Here is a 23,510-nt window from a genome sequence, read left to right as displayed (position 1 = left end):
ACGTTTGCTTTTTAATTGCACCACGAGCACAGAGCATGATAAAATAAAAGTTTTTTTTCTTTTTTAAGTCTCAGTCTAAGGAGTGTTACTTCTAGTTTCTATACGGTGAGCGAGTCTTTTCCTGTCAAAGTTTCCCTTATGTTTTTGAGACCACCGCTACCGTAGTCAAGTTTGGAAAAAAGGACGAAGAAAGGCGCAACAGTATTCTCAGTGCTTCTGGGTAATCCAACAAATGTACTGTACTTCAGGCCTGGGCCGGCCTAGCGGTCCGGGCACTCTTCACAAAATGTGATTGTCATGAGTCTGAATCTAGATCTCGATCTGTATTCAGTTAATTATGCAGCACTACATGTCATCTATTTAAATGTTGTAGTCCGTCTCTGTATTGTATACTTAATTGATTTGTACTATTTTCTTGATAATTTAGGTTACCCTTATGCCACTTACTTTGCTCTTATATATTGTAGGTGAACAAATAACACTAATGAGAAGGACCCCCCAATGAACCTTGAGTAACCATGTTTTCTAAAGAACAATTGTTTTAAAAGGGAAATTAAAGTAACATCAGTCTTTTAATGCTCAGTATAATCAGCAGGTACAAAAACTGGGGAGGGTACACAGGTCAGTAGATGACCAAGAATTGCCACATAATCGCAATGCGCCCTGGATGATTTCCGGCTGGGGGGGAAGAATAGGTCTTCCAAACAGCCCCTCAGATATAAACATGAAAAACACTGGAATCCACTAGATGCAAAAACTGAACCACTGTTTTTTATTGCATTGTCCTTTTTTGGAAACTATATACATATATATTTTCGCATGTGCGCACAGACACACACACACACAGACTTAAAAGCTGCAATCCGTAACTTTCATATCCTACCTGGGAAATTAAACCTGGTCCCTTGTGTGAGTGCTGACATTTCTATTGCTGAGCTAATAGAGAAAGCTTTTTGGGGATAAATTGCATTTTGAGTCCCATGCAATACTTCTCGTCAGTGGCAGATCTAAAATAGTGTAGATAGTGTAAAAGCAGATAGACCAAAATCAACCACAGTAGTTGTTGTTAGTTCATTGTACTCTACCATAAAAAAGTTGTATGGATTGCAGTATTTAAAGGATAGCACATATAAGCAAATTACTATATAACTTTAACTTTGCATCTAGTGGCTTTCAATATTGTAAATTGTTACACCAACTACAGTGTATCACGACAGTTCTCAGAACCACAGTGACATTGGACATTCGGGATGTTCTCTACACCTCCCACTGTAGATCTGTAGTTCCAGGTCAACTCTGAACCAGATTTGATGAGCCTGAGACAAAACATGAGGAGAGAGGGGGACACATGTCAACCAGTAAGAATAAAAGGTTCATAATATAAGGCGGCTAGTGTAGTGGTCCGGGCACAGGCACCTAGGCTGCTAAGCCAGCCTGACGGTGTGTCGCGCGTTCGACTCGCGATCCCGACGACGTTTGCCGCGTGTCACCCACCCATCTCTCTCCCTGTTTCCTGTCACCATACTATACATCCAATAAAGGCAGAAAAAGCCCCAACAATATATCTTAAAAAAATAAGATATATATAAATCACAATCAATGCTTATGAGTGTTAATTAAGGCATTCAAACAATCTCCTCAGACAATGACAGGTAGACACTTACTTGTTGGTGAAAAAAGCCATCCAGGGAAACCTAAGGTCATGTGTGTCCACAAAGACATTCTGCACGAACATGTTGGGGCTACAGCTGTGCTGTAAGAGAGAGAGGAAATGCTCGGCCATTCAGCATGTAGTCATATTCATTTAAATTCTGTGCACAGGGGAAAAGTGGCTGTTTTGACAGCACTTTGTGATCCTGGCTGCATCGGCTCACGTTGAAATAGCGTGCCACGTTGCCTTCCACACCAGCATCGATGACGTAGCACTGGTCCTCCCCAGCAAACAAATGCCTGGTCATAACCGTGGTATCAGAGGTAGTTGATTTGTCTGGTCCCTTCTCCCTCGCGGTAGAGTCAGCCCCAGATTCCACTTTAATGCGAGATCCCTTTGCAGGGCCGGCTGACATTTCGAGGTCTGTGGGAAATATAAACACATCAGCATGAGTCTCTGATCCTAATTTTGGTAGAAGAACCGAGCCAGGTCTTATTACATTAAAATAACTGTTAAGTTCTACTCCGAGTAAGACAAAATACCACACATCAATTTATCTCTGGCTACCTTTAGCCACCATAAAACAGCAGGAGCTATTGTGAAATTAGACTAATGGTTATCTTTCAGTTTGAATGAATAGTGGAAGGACATATTACTGATAGTATTTCCCTCTACACCAACTCTCTTTACCGAGAGTCACAACATAACACTGATGTTTTCAACAAATGTTTGTCCCAAAATAGGGACAACAAACAATGCCCATCATGTGCCCCAATAAAAACTAATACAAATGGCTTTCCCAGTCCAAGAAGGGAAACCATCTGGTCTGTCAGTTGTACCTGATTCACTGTCTGAACAGTAGGCATCGGTCTCATAATCCTCCTTGTGATCCTCAGCCGCTTCTATGTGGTTCAGCTTAACACAGTATTCTGTGTTATAACTCTTGGCCTTCCCACTGCTCTGGACTCTACCTAGAGAGAGAGGAGTGGGTGAGCAAGTGTAGGAGAGTACTTGAGTAACGTAACTGTAACATTCTAACTTGTCCAGTATGATGGGAAATTATTAATGACTGTACACTTGTAATAAATATGATATGTTGCACTGAGAGAACATTCCATTTTGTTGAAGCCAGTGCGGGAAGGTTACAGGAACGGCTAGAGTCCATGAATCAGTGTTACAAGTTATCGAATTTTGAAGAAAGCTATCGTAAACGGCAAAAAAACGCATTTAATCACAGGTGCAAATACTGTATGTAAATTTTTAAATAGCGTATTTATTGTAAGCATTGCAACAATTTAGGCATTTTACTAGGGAGAAATTATTAACAACCTTGTTTGACATGCTTCTGGAAACACGCACCACAGCACATACACAAAAATAAATAAATAAATAGGTGTAACACAGAAACCTGTGGCCTGTACAATGATGTAGGTGCGCATCGCTTTTGATGACGTTGCGTAGAGTGGTCCTAATGGGCAAAAGGTGGCTGAAATGTGCCAGAATAATGAGTTTTATAATAACTGTACAATATGTGAAGACATTGAGGGCGTGAAAATAAGCCTAGAACCTTGGCAGAATACTTATGAGTAAAGTGTGGAGGCAAGTGGAGTGCTGGTAAGTTCGGACCTAGCAACCAGACACCACGTAGACCCTATTCTGATTCTGGTAGTTGGATGGCATGTTCTTCTTTGTTTTGTTAGTTATATTTGGGAAAATATATACTCTATGCATTGGCTTAGTTACGTGCCATATGCAACTTTTAATGATGATTCGACTATCAGTTTTGGGATAAAGTTAAAGTTGTTGGGGTTGCAAAACCACCTGAACCCTTCTCTGATTCGACACAAGAAGTTTAGGTGACAGACTGACTTACCACTGAAGGTGCAAATAAAGGTGCCCATGGCCACATCATCCAGAACCCGGACGCCCCAGCCTCGATTTTCCGTCCTAAAAACCTGCAACCTCACTAGGATGCCGGTCTGCACCACTCGGTTGGAGCACGTAGAAGGATGACACCGGCACAGAGCGTTACACTCATACACACTGAGGAGAAGGGAGTCAATCATTTCGATTAATAATAATGGCTGGGTTTCCCAAATAAATGTTGTGTTGCACGTAGCTTGAACAAACCCCTCAAGGCCGCAAACAGAAGCCTGTGTGCGGCCTAATTGGCTGCATGGCAGTGTTTTTTGGGAAACACTGTCAAACACAACAACATAGAAATAGACAACCTAGACTAGAGCACAGCCATACCCGTCCTTATTGCACATGTAAGGCCTCCTGCATGAATACATAAACAAACCGGTTTCCCTAAAGCCTCTTTAGCCTACACACACACCTGTCGACATGTGGCAGTAGTAAAACCATTCGCAAAGAAATGTGTGGTGTGAGTGGTGACTTTCTTCATCTCATTTAAATATAAAAACTTTGAAATTAAACAAACATGTTTAAGCCTACTTCAGCATCAAGTAAAAACATTAATTTGAAGAGTGAAGAGAGCCTACTGTCAGCCGTCCTGCAGTCCAAATATAATTAAATAAATTTTCAGAGGTGAAGTGATGTCGGCAAGGTAAATGTAGGCCTATATGAAAACACAGGCCTGAGGCCTACCATAGCAGGCGGCCTAATAATTTGTACAGCACTAAGGTATAAAGCGATTGAAACGCAAGAAAAAATGAAATCAGCTAAATTAAAATATGATTTCGAAAACACAGCTTGACATGTATAAAACAGTGTAGTAACTAAAATAAAACCTTTATGTGAATCAAAGCAATTACATAATAAATGTTATTATGGAATGGCAGTGTTTTATCAAACAAATGCATAATAAAACTACCGGTAATGCAACCAAATGAGTAAACAATCTAGAAGCTTACGCTACTAATAGCGTAAGCTTCTAGATTGTTCACTCATGTGCTGTTTTGGTCACACCACAGCAATTATTGGCAGTCGAATAGGTGCTCCCAAATATCTTTTTAGGTGGCACAGAAGCCTCAGATTAAATTTTAGGAGCATTTGGGTCCAAAACTGTCGCAATTTCGAGCCCTGTACTATACTCATCTCAATGAAGGTTAAACAGATATCTTGTGATGACAGTGAGGTGAGAATTACCTGGCTCCTCTAAATGCCTACACAAATATAGGCTGTTGAAAATACTAGTATTATATGAATATGGGATTTGTTCATAAGGGAACGATTTATCATGAATTTAATTCAGATAATGAAAAACTCACCCGGTAACGATGTGACTGTACAATCTCTTGTAATGATAACCAGCACTTGAATCCATGGGTCCAGCATGGCTCAGGGCAGTGCTCTGAACAGTCAGTTGCATGCAGGAACATGCAACACTGAAAAGCAAAACACAAGTATAAATAGACAGAAGTCAGCTTCTTCAGTCAGAAGTGACAAAACTAGCGTTGGCCAGATTCTTAGATAATCACAATCATTATCAAATCATAGTCATAGTTCAAGTGCTGGTGGTTGTACAAATGTTGACATATCTCCCTTTTCGGGCTCCCTGGTAGGCACACCCACCTATCCCTGCACCCATCCGTACAATCACAGCCCACCAGGAAATCAGGGGAGGTGTTGATAGAGACGCCATCGGTTGCCACAGGTTCCTTTCTGTACATGGGCAGTATAGCTCGATCAGTGTTTAGCTCGTTGACACAGGAGATCTGTCTGCGCTCCTTGCCCTTAGAGATGTCAAGTACGAATACTTTGGAGGGCAAGGGCTTGCAGGTGATGGAGACAAACACGTCAGGGTCCAAGCAGAACATCTCCAGAGACAGGAAATCACAACGAGTCTTGTAAAGGTAGTCTTGCACCAATGCCATGGTGCTGAGACTCAGGCCACAAGGAGACTTGTAGTAGAGGTGAGGTGACTCCTTTGAGGGAAGCAAATAATAATAAAGCATCAATTAATCAATCCATAAATCAAAACCTTTGCTTAGGCAGGGGAGCCTGAGTGACATTGCTTTTGTTCCAGCACTGCCAATGCAGTGCACCACAACATAACTTTCCTCAATACTGTATAGAGCATATTCTTTATCTTCTGCCAACATGCACATTGCATTGCCATTGGAGTCCCCAACCATTTTTGCACCAAGGGCCACTTCCATGTAGTAAATAATTTCGCTACAGCAATTATGCACCTTTCAGGTGAATTATCTGGTCATTATAACCTGCCTGTCATATAGAGGACCCAGTAAATAATTCCCCATTCATTTTCCGCATAGACATTTCAAAAAGTATTTATTTAAAGACATGTAAGCCTCAGACAAAGTCAACTCTTATCGTGACAAATCATAACAAACGAACAGAATTTTGGGCCGAACAAATAATTAGAAAGAAGTAAAAAAGGGCACGGTACAACACTGCCAAAAATGAATAGTATTTTAATAGAATTTTGTCCTACGGCTGCTGAAGTAGCGCTAAAGTGGTGCCAAAACGCGCCAGCAGGACCAGACAGCAGCGAACATTTTTCGAAAATATAAGTAGAGCTTTGTGACTAAGGCCCAATGTGTTGACGGCTTTTTAACGATTGTTGTTCATTCTGAATAGACTGAGGCAAATTAAAGAAATGGCATTTTCGTGCAAACTCGCTTCACGGAATACTAGCGAATGGTACGTGGACCAAGGTTGGGGACCCCTGCCCTACATAAGACAGGAAAACATCAAATGAGCCAAGAGACAAGGACACACTCAGGAAAGACGGCAAATAAAGGAAAATAAGAAATTGTCATTAAAATAAAATGCACAAGTACCTCGTCAGCCTTACGCTTGCAAGCTTTCATGCGGTGGAACTCATAGAACAGAGGTGCCAGAAGTGGATTTCGTCCATGGTGTGGCTTTACGCCATCTTTGGGCCTGATTCGGTCCAAACAGGCTGGGCTGCACCTGTGAGGGCTGTATTTTACCCTCTTCTTAGATGATGGTACGGCGACTGGCAGCTCACTCCTAATATATGTATAGAAGATATGAGGGTTCTTTAAGCAATACCATTTACCACCAATAGTAATATAAACAATAGCTAGACCTTGGACAAACCCCGGCCCCCCTGTCGCCTAACCTCGGTACACCTTCAGTTGCTAAGTGACGTCCCCCGATTCGTTAGGGCTTTCTACCCGTCTTCTAATCTGTCTCAGCAATGACTTACTGTAGTGGAAATCTACAGTCGAGATAACTGTCTCACACTATCTCGCGAAAGGCAACACGCGTATACAATTCTCCGATTCCAGGCTATACACTCGTATAATATGGAATTCCTCTACTGAATGTCATATGAAGTATGCATATCATGTTTATTAAAAATGCCTAATAATAAACTATAATACCATACACTTGACTCAGAGCCCAGAGACGCTCAGTCTATATAGAGGGGCCATCAATAGTGTTACTAAACACCAGACGGATATGAACACTTGTTTTTTACTGTGTGTAAGATCTGTTGTCTGTAGGCTGTGTGGACGTTAGTACCATGCGATTCTCTGTCTTGTCTGACCGTTCATCCAGGACCCTCGTTAGGCCCGGGAGTCGAAGGGTTAAACGAGAAAAGCAGGCAACTTTCTCACAAACAGCTTTCTGACAGCAGCGGCAGTCTGGGCGATTTATTCACAGCCTTTGACTTGTACACTTAGAAGCCGGCGTTATTACGTGGGCCTCTTTCTCACCGACTTTGCCCGCTCATGGAGAGGGGGAGTTGAGTGATACAACTCACTTTTTAATTCACTCACCTTCAAATTTGAGATCTGGAAAAGTGATCAGAATGTATAACTATATAGATCTGCACAGGAATGGCTCAAAGTAGCATGAAGGAAGACAATATAAAAAAATGCACAGAGTGAGAGAAACAGAACAGATAGGCAGTCTACAAGATAGCACACAAAGGATCAGTGTTCTAACGAGCAAGGTAGAGAGATAGAGAGAAAAGTTCTCCTTTCAGTCAAAAATCGCATCTCTGGTCTTCGCCGATAAGACAGGCGTATATATCAAGTTAGAAAACATAGCGTCATAATAAGGGAGGTATATCCCAACCTTACGTCTAGAGACGAGTGCACGAGCGAGCCCGCGCGTGCATGCGTCTCGGTCTTCAAGTTCTCTAATGCCCGAGAGTAAACCCACCGAACAGACGGCTCAGTACAAGGTCATCTTGTCCAGTTTACTAAAGAAACTCCATGACACATACAATACTGTGCCTACAATAATATAGAAAGGTGAATGCATATGTTTATCACACTTACACATGACATAAACACATTAACCCTTCAACTGCCATACCACGATCACTGTATTATGAATATATATATATAACATATGTAATATAACATTGTTACATAAGTTATTCAATACAGTTGTAACAAATGGGGAACTTGCAGCACTATATAACCTGTCACATCATTTCAGCATCTCGTCCATTGTCACTTAGGGGTGGCCGTTGGCGCTTGGATATGACCCACGGGCTGGCCCAGGATTATAGTATACTGGCTGGGCTGGTGGTTGCAGAAGGGGGTAGGACGATACCATCAGGCCGGTATGGCCCGTCCGGTCCGTACCTCTCTGCTTCATAGGACGTGTGGCCTGGCGGGGGGGAAACCCAGTTGTTCCATTGCTCGCTCGGAGACGGCCATCTGGAGGGGGGCCTGTCCGCCCGTCGGTGTCCCTCAGCTCGCGTGCTTCTCCTTTTTTTCTGGCGGGCAGCCTGGGCTGGCTGCCGGTGTTGCTGCGCGATGACAGAGGCTCTTGAGGTCACCCGGGGCGTCGCTGGCTCAGCGCACACTACACCCCCTCTGACCTCTGAAGCCTCTGGTACTCTCGGGCCCTTCCTGTGGGTGTCAAGGCCCTGGCGGTACTGCATGGCTCTGGGTTCGCGGTAGCGGCCCAGAATGGCGAGGTCACTCATCAACCCAGCTTGGCCCGTAGCCCCGGCTACACAAACCCATACCATGCCCTGGCACTCTCTGTACTCTGGGGCACTGGGTCGTCGTGACTCTGTTGACTTGCCATATGCTGACCTGGGTGTCAAACATAGACCCCCAGACCCCAGTTGTCACCTTCCAGACGATTGCTAACCCGGGCCTTGAGCACGGCGCACTCCTCTAAGTTCATCTTCGCAAGCCAGCCCATTGGATTAAATGGGGTCTTCATAGGTCTCACGCCTGGGGTATAACTGACAATGCTGTCCCAGGTGTAGGGATCGGCGAGTCTGGCGTGGGATATCCGGTGCCCGTCACGATCAAGCAGGGCGACCTGGGCGCTGCTGTCGACAGCACTGAAGTCTTTCTGCTGGGGATCCAGGAGGACTCAACTACGGTTCTCGCTGCGCGTGCGCGGGTAGGCGCAGGCGTGGGAGCCACTGGGACAGGCTGGTCAGCCGGTTGTGGTGGTGTGGCGGGAGGCGGCGGCACGGGGGCAGGAGGAGGCGGGAGAGCATCCATGGCCACGCTCCGGGAGGGTAGCCATTCGCTGTTCGCGAGCAGACCACCTTCCCGGACTTTCAGGGTAGGGGTTGAATATTCCCAGTGCACACGCGTTTGGGGGTATGCTAGGGTTCTTGCTAGGCCTAAAATCACTACCAGCGCCTCCTCCGGGACATTAAGGGTTTCGCCTTCGGTCCAGGACCGAGACCCGGGAGTCCGGGACCCCTTGATCGTCCCTTTCGAGGCCGTCTGGAGAGTGGGGAAGTCTGTGATAACACAGATCCCGGTCTCTTGGGCATTCAGGAACCTGAAGGCCCCACATAGGATTCGTTCTTCAGCAGTGAACTTCATCTCTGCCGACGAAAACTTGTAAGACAGACAGAGGCACGGGTGTTGGCTCTTCTTGTTCCTACATTCGAGCGATATTCCTCCCATGTTCAGCGAAGGCATGACATCCATTGGCACAGTCGGGACCCGCCTTTCGAGGTCGCGATGAGCCGTCAGAACATGGGATTGGAACTGAGCCCAATCGCCAGTGAAGTCCGGTATCGGGACCAATTCCCTCAATGCCATACTGCCATACTCGGCGGTAGGCATCAGGGTTTGCGAGCCATTGGCTAGCTGAATCATGCGCGTTCCTTTTGCAGGCATGTCGGCGTGCAGCGTGACGTCAGCCCATTCTCAGTGGTGTTGGTCGCCAAGGCCGCAAGCAGGGGCCGGGCTACCGAATCCACTGAGATTATCGCGTTCACTCTGGTTGGGGGAGGGCTTTCAGAGCTGGGCGCGGAGCTCGTCCTGCTCCTCCTTTGAGAGTTTCATCCATTCCTTCGGTGGGATGAATGGGGGGCCCTTGCCCCGGGGTTTTCCCGGGGCTGCTTTGCCTTGGGATTCCGGGGGGAGTCCTGAGGCTTCCCCCCCCCCCTTCTTCCCGTTTTTTGGCCGGGAGGAGTTTCCCCCCCCGTGCCTTTCTTACCCTCCTGGGCCGGCGGGTCCGTAGGAGAACCCTTGGCCCGGGGTTCTGCAGCTCCGGAGGCCATAGGCTGATTCGCGCGACGGTGCAGGGTCAGTGCGTGGCGTCTGTCCCATGCTATGACCTCCTGACTGAGCCGTTGTTGGGTCCAGATACGACAATGACTGGCCATATCCTCCCCAATGAATGAAAAATTGCGTTATAACATGGACTGATAAACTGTATCAATATAAAAGGCACAACACGGCATCCGCATGTAGTCATCACACTCATGGTCTACAAATAGTCACAGACCAAGACTGTTACAGTACATAGTACCAATAACACCTGGTACACCTAAGGGTGAGGTCACGTGCACGCATCCGCCTCGTTGACGGCAGACTGCTGGGAGAGCGCTGGCGCTTTGACATGGGGGGTCAGATCAACATGGAAAGAATTCTGTACTGGCCATATAAGGAGCATGTCTTGGGTGTACAAGGTTTGATGAGGTCAGATCAACATAATGGAATGTCAGAACAGGTCAGCTCCATATATGGAGATCTAAGGGTGGTAGCAGACATTCTCTTGAGTGTACAGGGTTTGATATGGACACAGGTAGGGCCGGGCCTTAATTTCCGGGCCCGTTTAGAACTCGCCGGCTGCCGGGCGCGGCTGCACTAATAACTTTGGGGCAAGCCCCAAAGTTTGAATGGACAGGTATCAGTCAAAAGGGAGACATCGAAGAGGAAGAGACCTGCATGGGCTTATTTGGGGGCATTCCCAAGTATGGGGATAATGACTGACTGACATTATCCATGTATGGGAATAATGTCAGTCACTGACCTGCAGTCGCAATTATACTGTACACATATTTCAGATTCAATAATCGGCCCAGGTGCAGCCTGCCTGAGCCAATTGTCTGGCCTGCACAGAGCCATGTTATGAAGTACACAACAAAATAATAAAAAGTTAGCAAAGAGAGATTGACAGAGACAGACAGACAGAGTGAGTACTGTGTCCACCATGTATGTCCTGTACAATACTTTTCTTATGATTAACATTCTACATTCAGCCTCAAATCATTAATTCGTCATTCAAGAAATGTTTATAACACAAACTTGGAACACAAGTGCTTGCCTTTTAGCACTGGTGTGGATGCTAGTGCTGGTGTTGGTGCTCGCTGACGATACTGGTATGGTAGCAGGTCTGGTCTGACCTGGCTTGCTTGGATGGATGGTCTGTGTTGCCGTCACTGACAATTGGAAAGAGACAAAGAAATTACCCAACCTTTCCACACACATCGAAGTTTACTTTGCAACAAAGTAACTGTACAATTGAGTTCTCCCTCTTTTTATATGGTATGGTTTTAGGGTTATGGTTAGGTTTAGGCATAGTTTCTGTGAGGTAAAAGATAGGTTTAGGCATAGTTTGAGGTTAAAGTTAGGTTTAGGCATAGTTTCTGTGAGGTAAAAGTTAGGCATAGTTTCTGTGAGGTTAAAGTTAGGCATATTAGGGGCTGTCCCGGGTTAAACCCTCAGCTATGGAACATCACACAGAGCGGTTTTATATAGACTATGTAATGTATTAACATAACTCAATCTGTGCTGAAACGAGATAATCTTGTGAAATGTGAATATCTATTGTAACAGACTGTGCCAAAACAAGATTTCATTAATTGGTATTAATCCATAATTAAAAAATACATTTATATATTTTTTATTATTATTATTACTTGCATGTTAGACAGCCTACATATGGATCCGACGTGCACGCACGCACACTTAATACTCATTTGTCTGCTCACAATGAGACAGAATCTGGTGTTTGGGAGGCTATAATTCCATGATCTAAACATCACACGGACCAAAACAACTCCTTCGTGTATCCCCCGCAGCCTAGAGTGAAGCCACACTGTAGTGTGGTGGCGGCTGCACTTCCTGGTTGCCCAAGGAAGCTTAGAGAAGGAAAGGACATGGTCACGTGACACTTTCATAGATGCTTTCATGGGAGCCAAACTATACCCGGAAGTTTGGCAGAATGCACTGGAGTCAATGAGAGCTCAGTGACCAGCTCATGAACAAACACTATTTCTGAATGACTGAGACCTCTTTTAAAGTAAACGCTTCTGGAAAATAACAGAAGACACATTATTGTCTGCTGTGTTGCTTTTCGATGTGTACATTGTATAGTATTTTATAGAGGTATGGTATCTAAAGAGCACAAAGTACCTTTCTGAACGTACCAAGTATCGTGAGACTTCGGACAGTTTCCTGTCTGGCAGCCAAATCTCACGATACCTCCGAGACAGAAACACGGTTTAGATCCTCAAATTAAATTATATACTGTGCAGTGCACATCGAAAAGCAAGTTATTAGAAAACAACCTGTGATATGTCTTATTTTATATTCCTGGACCGATTATATGACAATTGTTCATAAAATAATGTTTATGAGCTAATCCAGCCAGCTCCATTCACTGCAATGTATTCATTGGACTTCCGGTGTGAGTTTTGGCTCCCATGCAAGTGTCCATGAAAGTGTCATAGCACAGCCCAGTCACGTGACTTCTCTAACAGATATTATAAAAAATAGATGCCTCACTGGCCGCTGCATTTCATTGGAGCGACATGTCTCCCAATGAAGGCAGGAAGTCAAGCGGAAGTGCAGTGCTGAAGGCATTTTTCCCCCCTCTTTTCTTTAACAAACAGTCATGACAATACAAAACAAGACAACACAAACAACAAAGTTATTAATACAACATCAGAGCCAGGGGGGATTACTAACAGAAAACATTAAAGAGTGAACACAAAGCAACAGTTCTCCGCAGCTTTCTTATTTAGAAGTGCTGAAGGCATTTGCTGAAGGCACGCTGTGTCGATGCCCAAATGACGTCACTCATGCGACTCCTCCATGTCTCTCGCTGTCACTCAAGTGACTACTGGCCAATCACAGCGCATCTTTTCCGGGACTTATGTTATGCGCTCATTGAAGGCAAATTATTTGCAATTATACTGTATCCTGTAAGTGTTCTTTCTCCTGATTGGATAAAATTGGTGACATGCATGTTCTGTTTACTACACAGCTGGAGAGACAGGGACACAGGGAAACCTATTTTACAGAATACACACTATAGCGATGATTACTATCAGAATATAGAGCCTAAACTCTTTCTCTTAAAGTGAACGCGGATGGTGGCACTGGGAACTTCATAAATGCTAACTGCTATCCGGCAAAGAAAGAATTAATGACGACTTTGGCTCCTAGTCGGGACCAGAGTAATCTAGTAAGTGGCGACACGCTTTGATCTCGCCGCAAAGCTATGGGCTATAGTTCCAAACATTGCTCCTATGTCATATCATATGCTGGCCCCGGACATACGCATCGTAGCACCTGACTGATAGCATTACTTGCAGGCTCTGCTTGCGCAAGTAATAAGGGGGAGAGAACACAACAGAGACAAGAACACAACAGAGCTTCTTTCACCTGACAAATATCATATTTCTTGTTATTACATCACTGGACAAATACTAACTCGGCGGGGGGATGGAGGGTTGGTTGTCCTTGCGTGGCTCCATTCCTTTCTCATTCCGTTTCTTCAAATTGAAGATGTATTCGAGCCGTATGGAGCCCAGGTATATCCACTCCTTCTGCTCATCATCCTGAGGATGACATGCAGACCACCATTATCTCATGTTCTGACACATTCTGTGTACATGACACAAATTACAAATGTATGTAACCAGGTATATTTATTGACAACAAAATCACAGTTGAGTATGGCTAAATCTTACAAAAAAAAAACATTGAGCAGAAACAGAATATTATTCCTGTGTAGCTAATCTTAGTTTTTACTCTAGTCTAGCTTTATCGTTATTTAATGAAAGAAATATCAGCACTCTCATTTCATTGCGTATATTGTCAATAATCTGCACCCAATTTTACTTATAGAATGCCCTGAGTATGCTATTCCTTTGGAATTAGATTGATACCTGCCACATATGTGGCAAAAATTGACTGACTACAATATTATACTCTCTAAAAGGCAGATTTTTGTTTTGTTTTTGTAAAAAGAAACTTGAAGGGGAACAAATGTATAATAATAATCATGATTTACAGGACCATGTTGAAAGCACCTCACCTCGAAAGCCACCTGTATCAACTGGCAGTCAACCTGCTCCACAGTACACTTCCTCTGGACTCCTTGGAAGTCCACATTCAAGGCCTGGTGAACTCTGTACACAGCCAACGAGGAGTTTGGATACACCTGCAGATAGTCCCTGATAAATTTCCTGTGAGTCTCATCAGTAAGATCCTCGCACACGTCCTTCACTGTCACACACAAACAAAGACAAATTACAAGGTTTGATTTTGTTTTCCCTATTATGACTTAACAGGAACATACAATTTCTTATTCCATTTAAGATATTTTAATTAGTGTTTGGCAGTACCACGTTGTTAGTAGGGTCTTGCTATAATGATATTATTTCAAACCCCAGTAATATGATTAATTATAAATGTCAGGCTCCTTCTAATTTGTATAAGTAATGAAATAAGTAATGATAAATTACTAGTACATATCACTAATAATGATATTCGTTACCACTCTGAGAAACCACATTTTAGCTTTCTTAGTTTTCCCCGTTTATTACAGTGCATCGCCCTAGTATTAATGACTGAATGAGCAAAACACTGCTAGGAGAATTATGCATCATCAAGCAGTTTGATTGCAACAGACCTCTATGCTGTTGTTGATCCTCTGCAGTCTGCACATGTTTCATTTAGCAACAAAACACAAGGTAGATAGTTGGACACAATTGTCATTCAACTACTGGGATTCCCTTACTGATGACTGTGTATATGCCATCAGGCAGCCTTGCCTGATCAATAATTACAATCAACTTACATGGTCGGCAAACCAGATTAAGAATAGTCAGACCAACATAAGAGGGAGTGTGATCATCAAAGAAGACCAGGAACCTGAAAGATAGAAACATTCTTTTGTCAAAACCCATAACTGGAATTGAGCTAAAAACTTCTACTGTAACTTATACTCATTGGCCAACCGTCTCAGAGGTGTACCCTTGTTGCCGTTATTATTAATTATTACAATAGACTAAGTGTCAAATTACACACACAAATCTAATATGATAGGATAATTCACCACATGGATGTACACCCACCCACACACACTAACCTCATTCGGTTCTTTCTATTGGGGAGATCCACCAGGACACCAGCAGCATACCAGGACCTATCAGCTTCTTGATACATGGCCACCACGCGAGCACCAACGTACAGCCGGTCCACAGCCACTGTGTGGCAAAACGCAATTTGATGTCCAGACAACAGGATCTTCTCCTCGCCGAAATCTACCTCGTACTTCTGCACATCATCTGTGAATGAGGAATTGACCTTGTGTTGATTGTGTGAAACGCTTAAAATGGACCAGTTGATTAATGTCTTATGACAACAGTGAGGGTCACAGTAGTACAGGGTAGCAGTTAAGTTATCAGTTATCACTAGAGCAAACGCAAAAAGGGGGCTGTTGCTCAGGAGGTAGAGCAGGTCGTCCAATGACCCGAACCCCACATTGCCTCCATTGGTGTGTGAATGTGGGAACGCTGGCATCGACTGTTTGCTAGCCTCTGTACCCAGGCTTTCGTTTCCTTTCATTGAAAGCCTGGGGGAACGCATTGGCCGCTCTGGTCTAGAAGAGGGAGTCAACCCTTCCGGGTGGGCGTCGCTCCAAATGATGTGACGTAGCGCTGCACTAGAGGAGAAGAGGAGGGGCCGGGGCTGATGGACAGATCGGTGAGATCCAATCAGGGCGTGCGCAAATCAGACGCAACCCACCCCTCTAGACCAGAAACCTAACACGTTAGCTCAGGCTAACTGCTTGCCGCTTTAAAGCGCTTTAGTCTGAGACTCTGAGTAGGCACGTAGTGCATAACTCACCACATCCTGGCCCTAGAATATTGTCACAGTACAGTAGATATGTTCTGAAATATTATCTAGTGGCGCCATCTGTTCAGTCAAGCGACACCAATATCTACAACATGCATACCTTTTTGAATTTGTAGTATGTATGTATACAGTATATATGGGCAGAAGTGAAAGTGCTTTTGGAGGGAAATGAGAGTGTGCAAATGATGGGCATCACTTCAGGTTGACACTCAGTTAAAGGGCCACTTCACCCCCTTTTGCAACCAGATCTTATTGTAATGATGTTTAGGACACAATAAACACTTTCTTGGAGTTTTTATACGTGTACTTTGTGTTTAGATATTTTAGTAATCGTGCCATGTTCATGACTGAAATTTCTCATGAAAATGTGTTCTCACTTCCTTCCTGTACTTCAAGTCACACCTTCACCCAGCCTTCACAAGCAGGAGTAGTGCAACAAAGCATTATAGGCACTGTAGTAATCCAGCAATCTAGTCAAATACACAGACTTCATTTTTCTGGCCATAGGGTGCAAATTTCTACTTGTGCTACTGTTATCTACTAAAAATACTATTAACATTGAGTGCAGTTTCTTCCAGCGGTGAAATGTCCCTTCAATGAATTTGAAGGAAATGCATATTGGCTGAAGATCTAGTTTGGATAGATAAGCCTACATCTACTAAAATCACCTTTACAACTTAAAAATCACAGAGAGGTCTGAATCAAACAAATGCATGTTGCACTGTGTACAGTATTTTACTGGGAAACCTTTCTCCCTATAGCCTACATGTCAAAACCATAAACCAGGCAATATTCCATTCTAAATCATTAAGCATAAGTCCTGCTGAAAACATTGTCACACCTTCTGTTATGATTTGTGATATTTTTCCCTTATCCCAGAAGCTGGACTTCCTCCTGGCTAAGATATCCATGCCAACCGTTATCTCCTCTTCTGGGAGGTTGGGGCGGGTTGTGTCTGGGCTGGAGGAATCCACCCGTGCACAGGAAGTTACTGCAACATAGAGTACCACAAATCATGGATGGTTAAAAATAACTGTTCATCGAGATCACTGTACAATGCAAAATAATAATTGTATTGCCTTCAAATGTCTTTTTAGTTTTTACAACTGTGATGTAATAGATCACATTAGTGTCCTGTCTCGCTATAGCGCACGTAGGCTACTCTATTGCAAACATAGCGGATTTATCCCCCAAAAAGCATGTTTTTGCAATAAACATTTAAAGATTCTGCATTTGCGGCGCCCCTATGGATGAAAATGGAATTGCTTTGGGCTCTCAGTTGAGTAAACCACCCTTGACATGTGAATAAAATTTGGGGTGGAATGGATATTCCGTTTGTGATTTGGAATATGATACGAGTTCACAGGGATGCATTGTATCTGGCCGTTATATATATTTTTTTTCTCTCTAATAAAGCAACAGCTTTAAATACACATCAGTGAATACATCAGTGACTCAAAGAAAAAAACATTAACATTGCAGCATTTCAATATGACTACAGTGAATGAGGATTATATTTGAAGCACTGTAGTTGCAAACATGCATGAAAAGTGAAAATCCATTGTTTACCTCCATTTAGCTTTGGCGTTGTGGTGGATGTATTTGTTGTTAGTTCATTGGTTGTCACAATATTCGTCTGTGAAAGAGTCACGTTGCGTGCAGTGTAGGGTCTTGTGATATTGGTGTTCACTTTTGGCATCAGTGTCTGCTCGTCTCTTTTCTTTTTTGACCGGGATTCGGAGTCAGAGTCGATCCAATCAGAGCCACTGCTGCTGTCTTCTTTTGGTTCCCACTGCGTTTCAGAATCATCACTGTCACTGTCCTCTTCGTCTACCTCCTTGTAGGTGCTTTTCTTCACTGGCACCCGGGTACGGAGAGAACGGCGAGTGATCAACGGTTGTGAAGTAGAGGAAGCTTCATCTCTTTCTGGGTCTTGAGATGGAGACAAATGAGGCATATCATCTACGAAGGAGAAAAGTGTGAAAATGTGAAAAATGATAATATACTCAAATACTGAAATCACTTCATGATTTTTTCACTTCATCACTTTGATTATGTTACTGAAATCATAGTATTATATGCCTTCGTGTTAGTGAAGTAATAACATGTCGACACAACATCCTTACTCTTATCTGCAGCAGCAGCAGCAGCAGCAGCAGCATCATCATCATCATCATCATCATCTGTGTGGAGTGTTTCATCTCCTGAGGTGGAAGGTTCATCTCTTTGTGGGGGTTTGTGTGAATTCTGAACCCCGGTAGTCTGTAGGTGTTGTGACTTGGAAACAGAAACAGAAGTCACCAGGCTCTCAGATGGGATAACGTCATATGGCGTTAAATGAGGCATACCACCTAGGAAGGAGAAAAGTGAAAATATAATAAATGTTAATGTAAAAAAGAAAAGAAAAAAATAAACTCACATGTCATCACTTGGATTGTTAGTGAAATCATAACATGTCATCAATTGGATGGCCTTTGCCTTGGAGTACCAATACATTGCTGGATAAAAGCTGACATAGGCAGCCAGTAGCCGCAATTTGATAAATTGAAACACTAGATTGTTTTTTTATAATATAAATTTGCTCAAACATACTGTTAGGTAGAGTTCTAGGTTTTAGGTTAGTTTGCTGCTGCTAAACAAATGACTGAAGGGACAGGCAGCACTGTGACAATTATAAGGCATCATTGTAAATGGGGGTCTCCCTCAATTGATTCTCCGAGAATGTAAATAAAAGGTTAAATGAATAAGAACTCTTCGTCTCTGGTTGCTGTTGAGGATGACTCTTTTCTACACATACATTATTCTGTAATACTGTATAACAGAAAGGTATCTGAAAACTTGATACATTTTCTTCGTAACAAAAAAAGCTTTTTATTAACATCCTTACTGCGGTCTACAGCATCATCATCGTCGAGTCTGTTCACCACAGCGCCATCAGTGTTTGTGCGGAGTGTTTCATCCTCTGAGTCAGTGTCTCTGTACTCCAAATCTATTGTATTGTACAGATTCTTCACAACAGCCTCACATTCGTCCACTGCCCTGCCAGGCACAATCAAGGATGTCAATATTTTGTCCCATTCAGTTCTATACATTTCATTGAGACACTTCAGCTCAGATTGACCATAAACCATTTATTGCAAAGCTATTGCATGTTAGTATGGCGGTGTGGCTCTGCTCATGTGATATCAGATAATCTGCGTACCAAGACACAGGTCTGATATCACATTTGATATCTCCGATTTTCTGTTTACCGAGACACAGTTCTGATATCAACGACCCCCCAGAGCAGAGCCAAAGATACAATAATCCGTGAACAACATTACACAGTAATAACACATCAACACATGATTCAACATAGTGAATCTACACAATCGCACTAAGAACTACAGGGAGGAGGCCGGGGAGGTGGGGAAATCTTTCATGCAGACGCTGCATGAGCTGCTTTGACAGCTCAGCATGGAGAATGAGTAGTGACTTGAGCTGAGGCTGCTTAAGAAGTGCTGAATTGCACTGTGGGAATGAGGGCGTGGATGAGATAGCTCGTAGCGAATGAGTGAGAAGGGAGATGGCCTGTGGAGAGGGAGCTGATTTAAAGAAGCAGAATGAATTACTAGGGGGAATGAATGAGGGGAACTAATAACCTTCTGCCTTCCGTTTCCGTGCCTCAATGAACTATCGCTTACGCTTGAGAGAGATGGATAGATAGATAGATAGATAGATAGATAGATAGATAGATAGATAGATAGATAGATAGATAGATAGATAGATAGATAGATAGATAGATAGATAGATAGATAGATATCTAATCTATGCATGAGAGTGTGTGTCAGTCATGGCACTCACTTTCGGACATCGTCATATTCTTTCTGCCGCCTCTCTGTCCTGTCCAACAGGGGTTGTAGCCGGCTGCCCTGCACCACTGACGAGTCCAACAGCTCCTTCCCTTTCTCCTTCATCTTCTCCTTGATCCATCTTCGGAGCTCCTCTCGAGTCATAACCAACTTATCATCACCCTCCATCATGACTGTAACATTTGTGACAAACTGGCACCTGACTCCTAATCCAAGGCGGTTGGGTTGAGATGATGTGGATTAAATTGCTCAGTGAATCTTGCTGCTCAGAAATCTTCCCAATCTGTAACACACACTGCATATGTTTAGGTTTGGCTTCAAATCAGGTGTTTAGCAGACTGAGCAACTAAAAATATGCCTGATCAGGGTAAAGGTCATGGAGAATAAACATACGAAAGGGTAAAATGTTCAATAAATAGAGTGTAAATGAATAAGTGGAGGGAAAGTGGAGATATTTTATTGGATTACGGCCGATAATGAATTAATACCTCCACGAAAATGTAATCTAAGTGTTCTTAGCCGCAAGAAACTTAAAATTGACAGTCCATTGATTGATTTAAGTATTTATTATCAGTTTGGAGAATTAAAGTAAATGTCAAGCACAACTCAATACAAAACTGTTAACTGTGGACGACACCATAAAGCATTACACTGGTTTACAATAGGGTCCACCATGTTCAATTCTTCATCATAACTATATATAACTTCTATATAGCTCAAAACAGGAAGTCATCATCGAGGAAGAGGGAAAAAACATATACAGTGAGGGCGTGGGTGGGTGATTCAGATTTACGGGGGCCCTTTCATGTCATTCATAACACGGAAGTCTTAATATGATTGTATTAAACTTATATGCAGATTGCAGATAGCGTCTAAATTGCTTGCGGCTTTGGTGTCACATCCCATGTTGGGGCTGCTGTAGCCCCTCTCGGAACCCTCCATAAAGCTTTTCTGAAATTTGGATATCGCTTTAGGTAACTGGGTCTACAAAATGTCAGAAACTGCAGTACCATTGGGTTCTGCTTGTAGGGCTAGGGCTGCTGCTAAGCTTCAAGCGCAGTGAAATACATTTAAAAGGAATTGACTCGAGACGCAATGCCCTTTACTTTACTACTTTTTGCTTTAGTGGGAAAACTCTTCTTCGATCGAGATTTACGAGCCTTGAGACTTTTTTAATGGTGTATAATATATAATTGAATACATACAACACAATAAGAGCCATACTAGAGTTATGTAAATATTATACTCACCCACGTTAGCCTATTTGTTATTTGAACCAAAACATCTTGCTTTCTCAGTTAATAACGTGCTTGTTAACAAAACAAACCCGGTACGTGGGAATGTTTATCTAACACATTTAAAATGGCAAGATCTTGTCAATTAAAATGTACATTTTACGCATGAAGCAATAGTTTTAGCAGATGTTATTGTTGCAGAGCGCGCAATCGTCCTTTTTTTCTCCGCTACGCTAACGCTGTAGCTACTAGCTACGGCTAGTCGGCTACAAACCCAACACGCGTTAGCGCTAATGCGCATGCTCATATGAAAATCTCATACGGAAACAATATTAGCCAACCGGTGCGCTCTCTCGGCGCCAAACACGAAACAGCATGATTTATGATATACCGGTATATATATATATTTGTTTTAATGTAGTTTCATTCAACGGAATGCTTTACTCTCACACAAGGAATAGCGTCCATAGGTGATAGGTCCATAACCGTTGCCATGCATACTCCGACTCTCCGAGTCCGAGTGCTCTTATTTGGGGAGGAAACAGCATCAGCATGTAGAGATTCTCTTTGCTGTGGAATGTGGATCATGTGTCACTCATGTCATCATCATGTGGCCAAATATCATTGGCCGAATGTCCGTCCGTTCTCATACTTATGTGCATGAGGGTAAATACTGACAAAATAAAACCACATCATTTTAAGAAGTTCACCTCCTGTATGTCAGTTCAGTTGGGCACTTGAAATCTGGGAAGTGGGAACACATTCGGTTAAAAAGAAAAGGTTGTTCTTGCTTGAATGCAAGTAAAATACATAAAAAGTAAAACTATAACCTAACCTTTTTTTATCGATTGAAATATTTATTAACAGTTTTCAGAATTACAGTAGGCTACATTTCAAGCACAAACTCAATACAAAGACTGTTAACTGTGAGTGGACGACCCAATTAAGCATGGTTCAAACCTAACCCTAACCTCAGTAAAACTATAAAACCCAGTAAAACGCAGTGACGTGATGTGGGCTTATATTTAAGGTGGTCTTGACCTGACTGGACAAAACATGGCGGCCCCATTGAGTATTGTTTCTTGACGCATTGCTCCAATTTAATTTTTGATATTTAAACACTAGAGGGCGCCACATAATAATAATAATAATAATAATAATAATAATAATAATAATAATGATGACTGGTTTCTCCACTTGTTTTGGAGGGTGAAGTACTACAAAATCTCAACCTCACCACCATATGGCTAGACATTTCAGCTTCCTGGATAAATAAAGGTTAAAATGCAGATAGTGTGAAGTACTCTCACATTCATATTACACTGTAACAGGCTCATACTCAGCAGGCATGAGCTGAATTTAATCAATGCAGTCTTAGCTTCTCAATCTCACTATACTTGAACCCAACACAGTCATGCACAGTGACATTTGCTGACAGAAAGACGCATGCACGAACACACACACACACACACACACACACACACACACACACACACACACACACACACACACACGAGATGAGGGAATAGAATAGAACACTGAATAAAGTGAACAGAGGCCATCTTCGAAAAGAAAAATAGCATTGTCTGAGACTGATTTAGGTGAGAGAGTAGTTTGTGTGATATCGCCTAACTGCAGCAAGCACTTCACATTGGCTGACGGCGTCAGGGGGAAGTGGATTGTAGCAGACTGGGAGCAGAAGGAGAGGTAACAAAAGGCCCTATTGAGGAGTGGCAATAGAGGACTTGACATGCAGGTATAGGCAGATATTCCTGTCTGTCTGTCTGTCTGTCTGTCTGTCTGTCTGTCTGTCTGTCTGTCTGTCTGTCTGTCTGTCTGTCTGTCTGTCTGTCTCTGTCAACAAGGCCCTCCCTGCTAGCCAAGTATTGAATCTAACCAAAGCCACAGGGCGGCAGTGGCTCAGGAGGTAAGGCGGCCATCTTAAAGTATCCTTGAGCAAGACACTGAACCTCTATGATACCGATGAGCAGGTTGGTGCCTTCACTGCTTTGCATGGTTTTCTCCGCCATCAGTGTGTGAATGGGTGAATGTATACATTCATGTAATGCAAAGCGATCCACTATATTAATGTAGTCCATTTTTCCATTTACCACTTCTTCTAAGCTTCATGTCTCTCTCAACATTCCTATTGTTTCAATAAATAAAACATACAAAGGGATTGAACGTTCTGTTTACAAATTGACTATTATTCTGTTGAGCTGAGTTGAATTGAATTACCTGTCCTAGAATGATGTCTGTAATTAACTGAATTGTAAAGAGGGGGGGGCTGAATTAAGTTTAGCACTGCTGGCATCTCTTTTTATGTGTATTTGACACACAATCCATGAGTGTGTATCACACCATCATCCACCAATAGTGCCTAATGTCCCCATCTCCCTCCCATCACAATCACGACCAGTAAAGTTCCTTCTTTGAAATT

At 43.0% G+C, this 23,510-nt stretch overlaps 1 protein-coding gene across 1 annotated transcript; it reads right to left on the bottom strand.

Annotated features, from left to right (window-relative positions):
• Nucleotides 1-553: 553 nt before the first annotated feature.
• Nucleotides 554-21,344, bottom strand: LOC308317540 (histone-lysine N-methyltransferase SETDB1-A-like). Its single transcript, XM_080766627.1, has 19 exons — nt 21,086-21,344; nt 19,828-20,118; nt 18,872-19,023; nt 18,111-18,335; nt 17,554-17,946; nt 16,826-16,975; nt 15,215-15,413; nt 14,924-14,997; nt 14,159-14,349; nt 13,553-13,679; nt 11,159-11,273; nt 6,421-6,613; nt 5,189-5,541; nt 4,885-5,001; nt 3,525-3,694; nt 2,491-2,622; nt 1,875-2,074; nt 1,665-1,753; nt 554-1,316 (listed from the first exon to the last, which is right to left on the bottom strand). The coding sequence occupies exons 2-19, from the start codon at nt 20,004-20,006 to the stop codon at nt 1,199-1,201; spliced, it is 3,177 nt and encodes a 1,058-aa protein (XP_080622753.1). The 5' UTR covers nt 20,007-20,118; nt 21,086-21,344; the 3' UTR covers nt 554-1,198.
• Between the last annotated feature and the right edge of the window lie 2,166 nt (nt 21,345-23,510).

The sequence above is a fragment of the Protomyctophum bolini genome, assembly GCF_963924005.1.
Source record: "Protomyctophum bolini genome assembly, chromosome: 6".
NCBI lineage: Eukaryota > Metazoa > Chordata > Actinopteri > Myctophiformes > Myctophidae > Protomyctophum > Protomyctophum bolini.
The sequence above is the reverse complement of the archived record's forward strand: the minus strand, read 5'-3'. Positions and strand labels throughout refer to the sequence as shown.

Excerpts from the sequence above, each read along its gene's own strand:
- LOC308317540 (XM_080766627.1), bottom strand. The coding sequence starts at position 20,006 with ATGATGGAGGGTGATGATAAGTTGGTTATGACTCGAGAGGAGCTCCGA. Across the intron at positions 19,024-19,827 it reads GAATATGACGATGTCCGAAA|GGCAGTGGACGAATGTGAGG; the intron begins GTGAGTGCCATG and ends TGTGCCTGGCAG. Across the intron at positions 14,350-14,923 it reads TAATCTGGTTTGCCGACCAT|TGAAGGACGTGTGCGAGGAT; the intron begins GTAAGTTGATTG and ends TGTGTGTGACAG.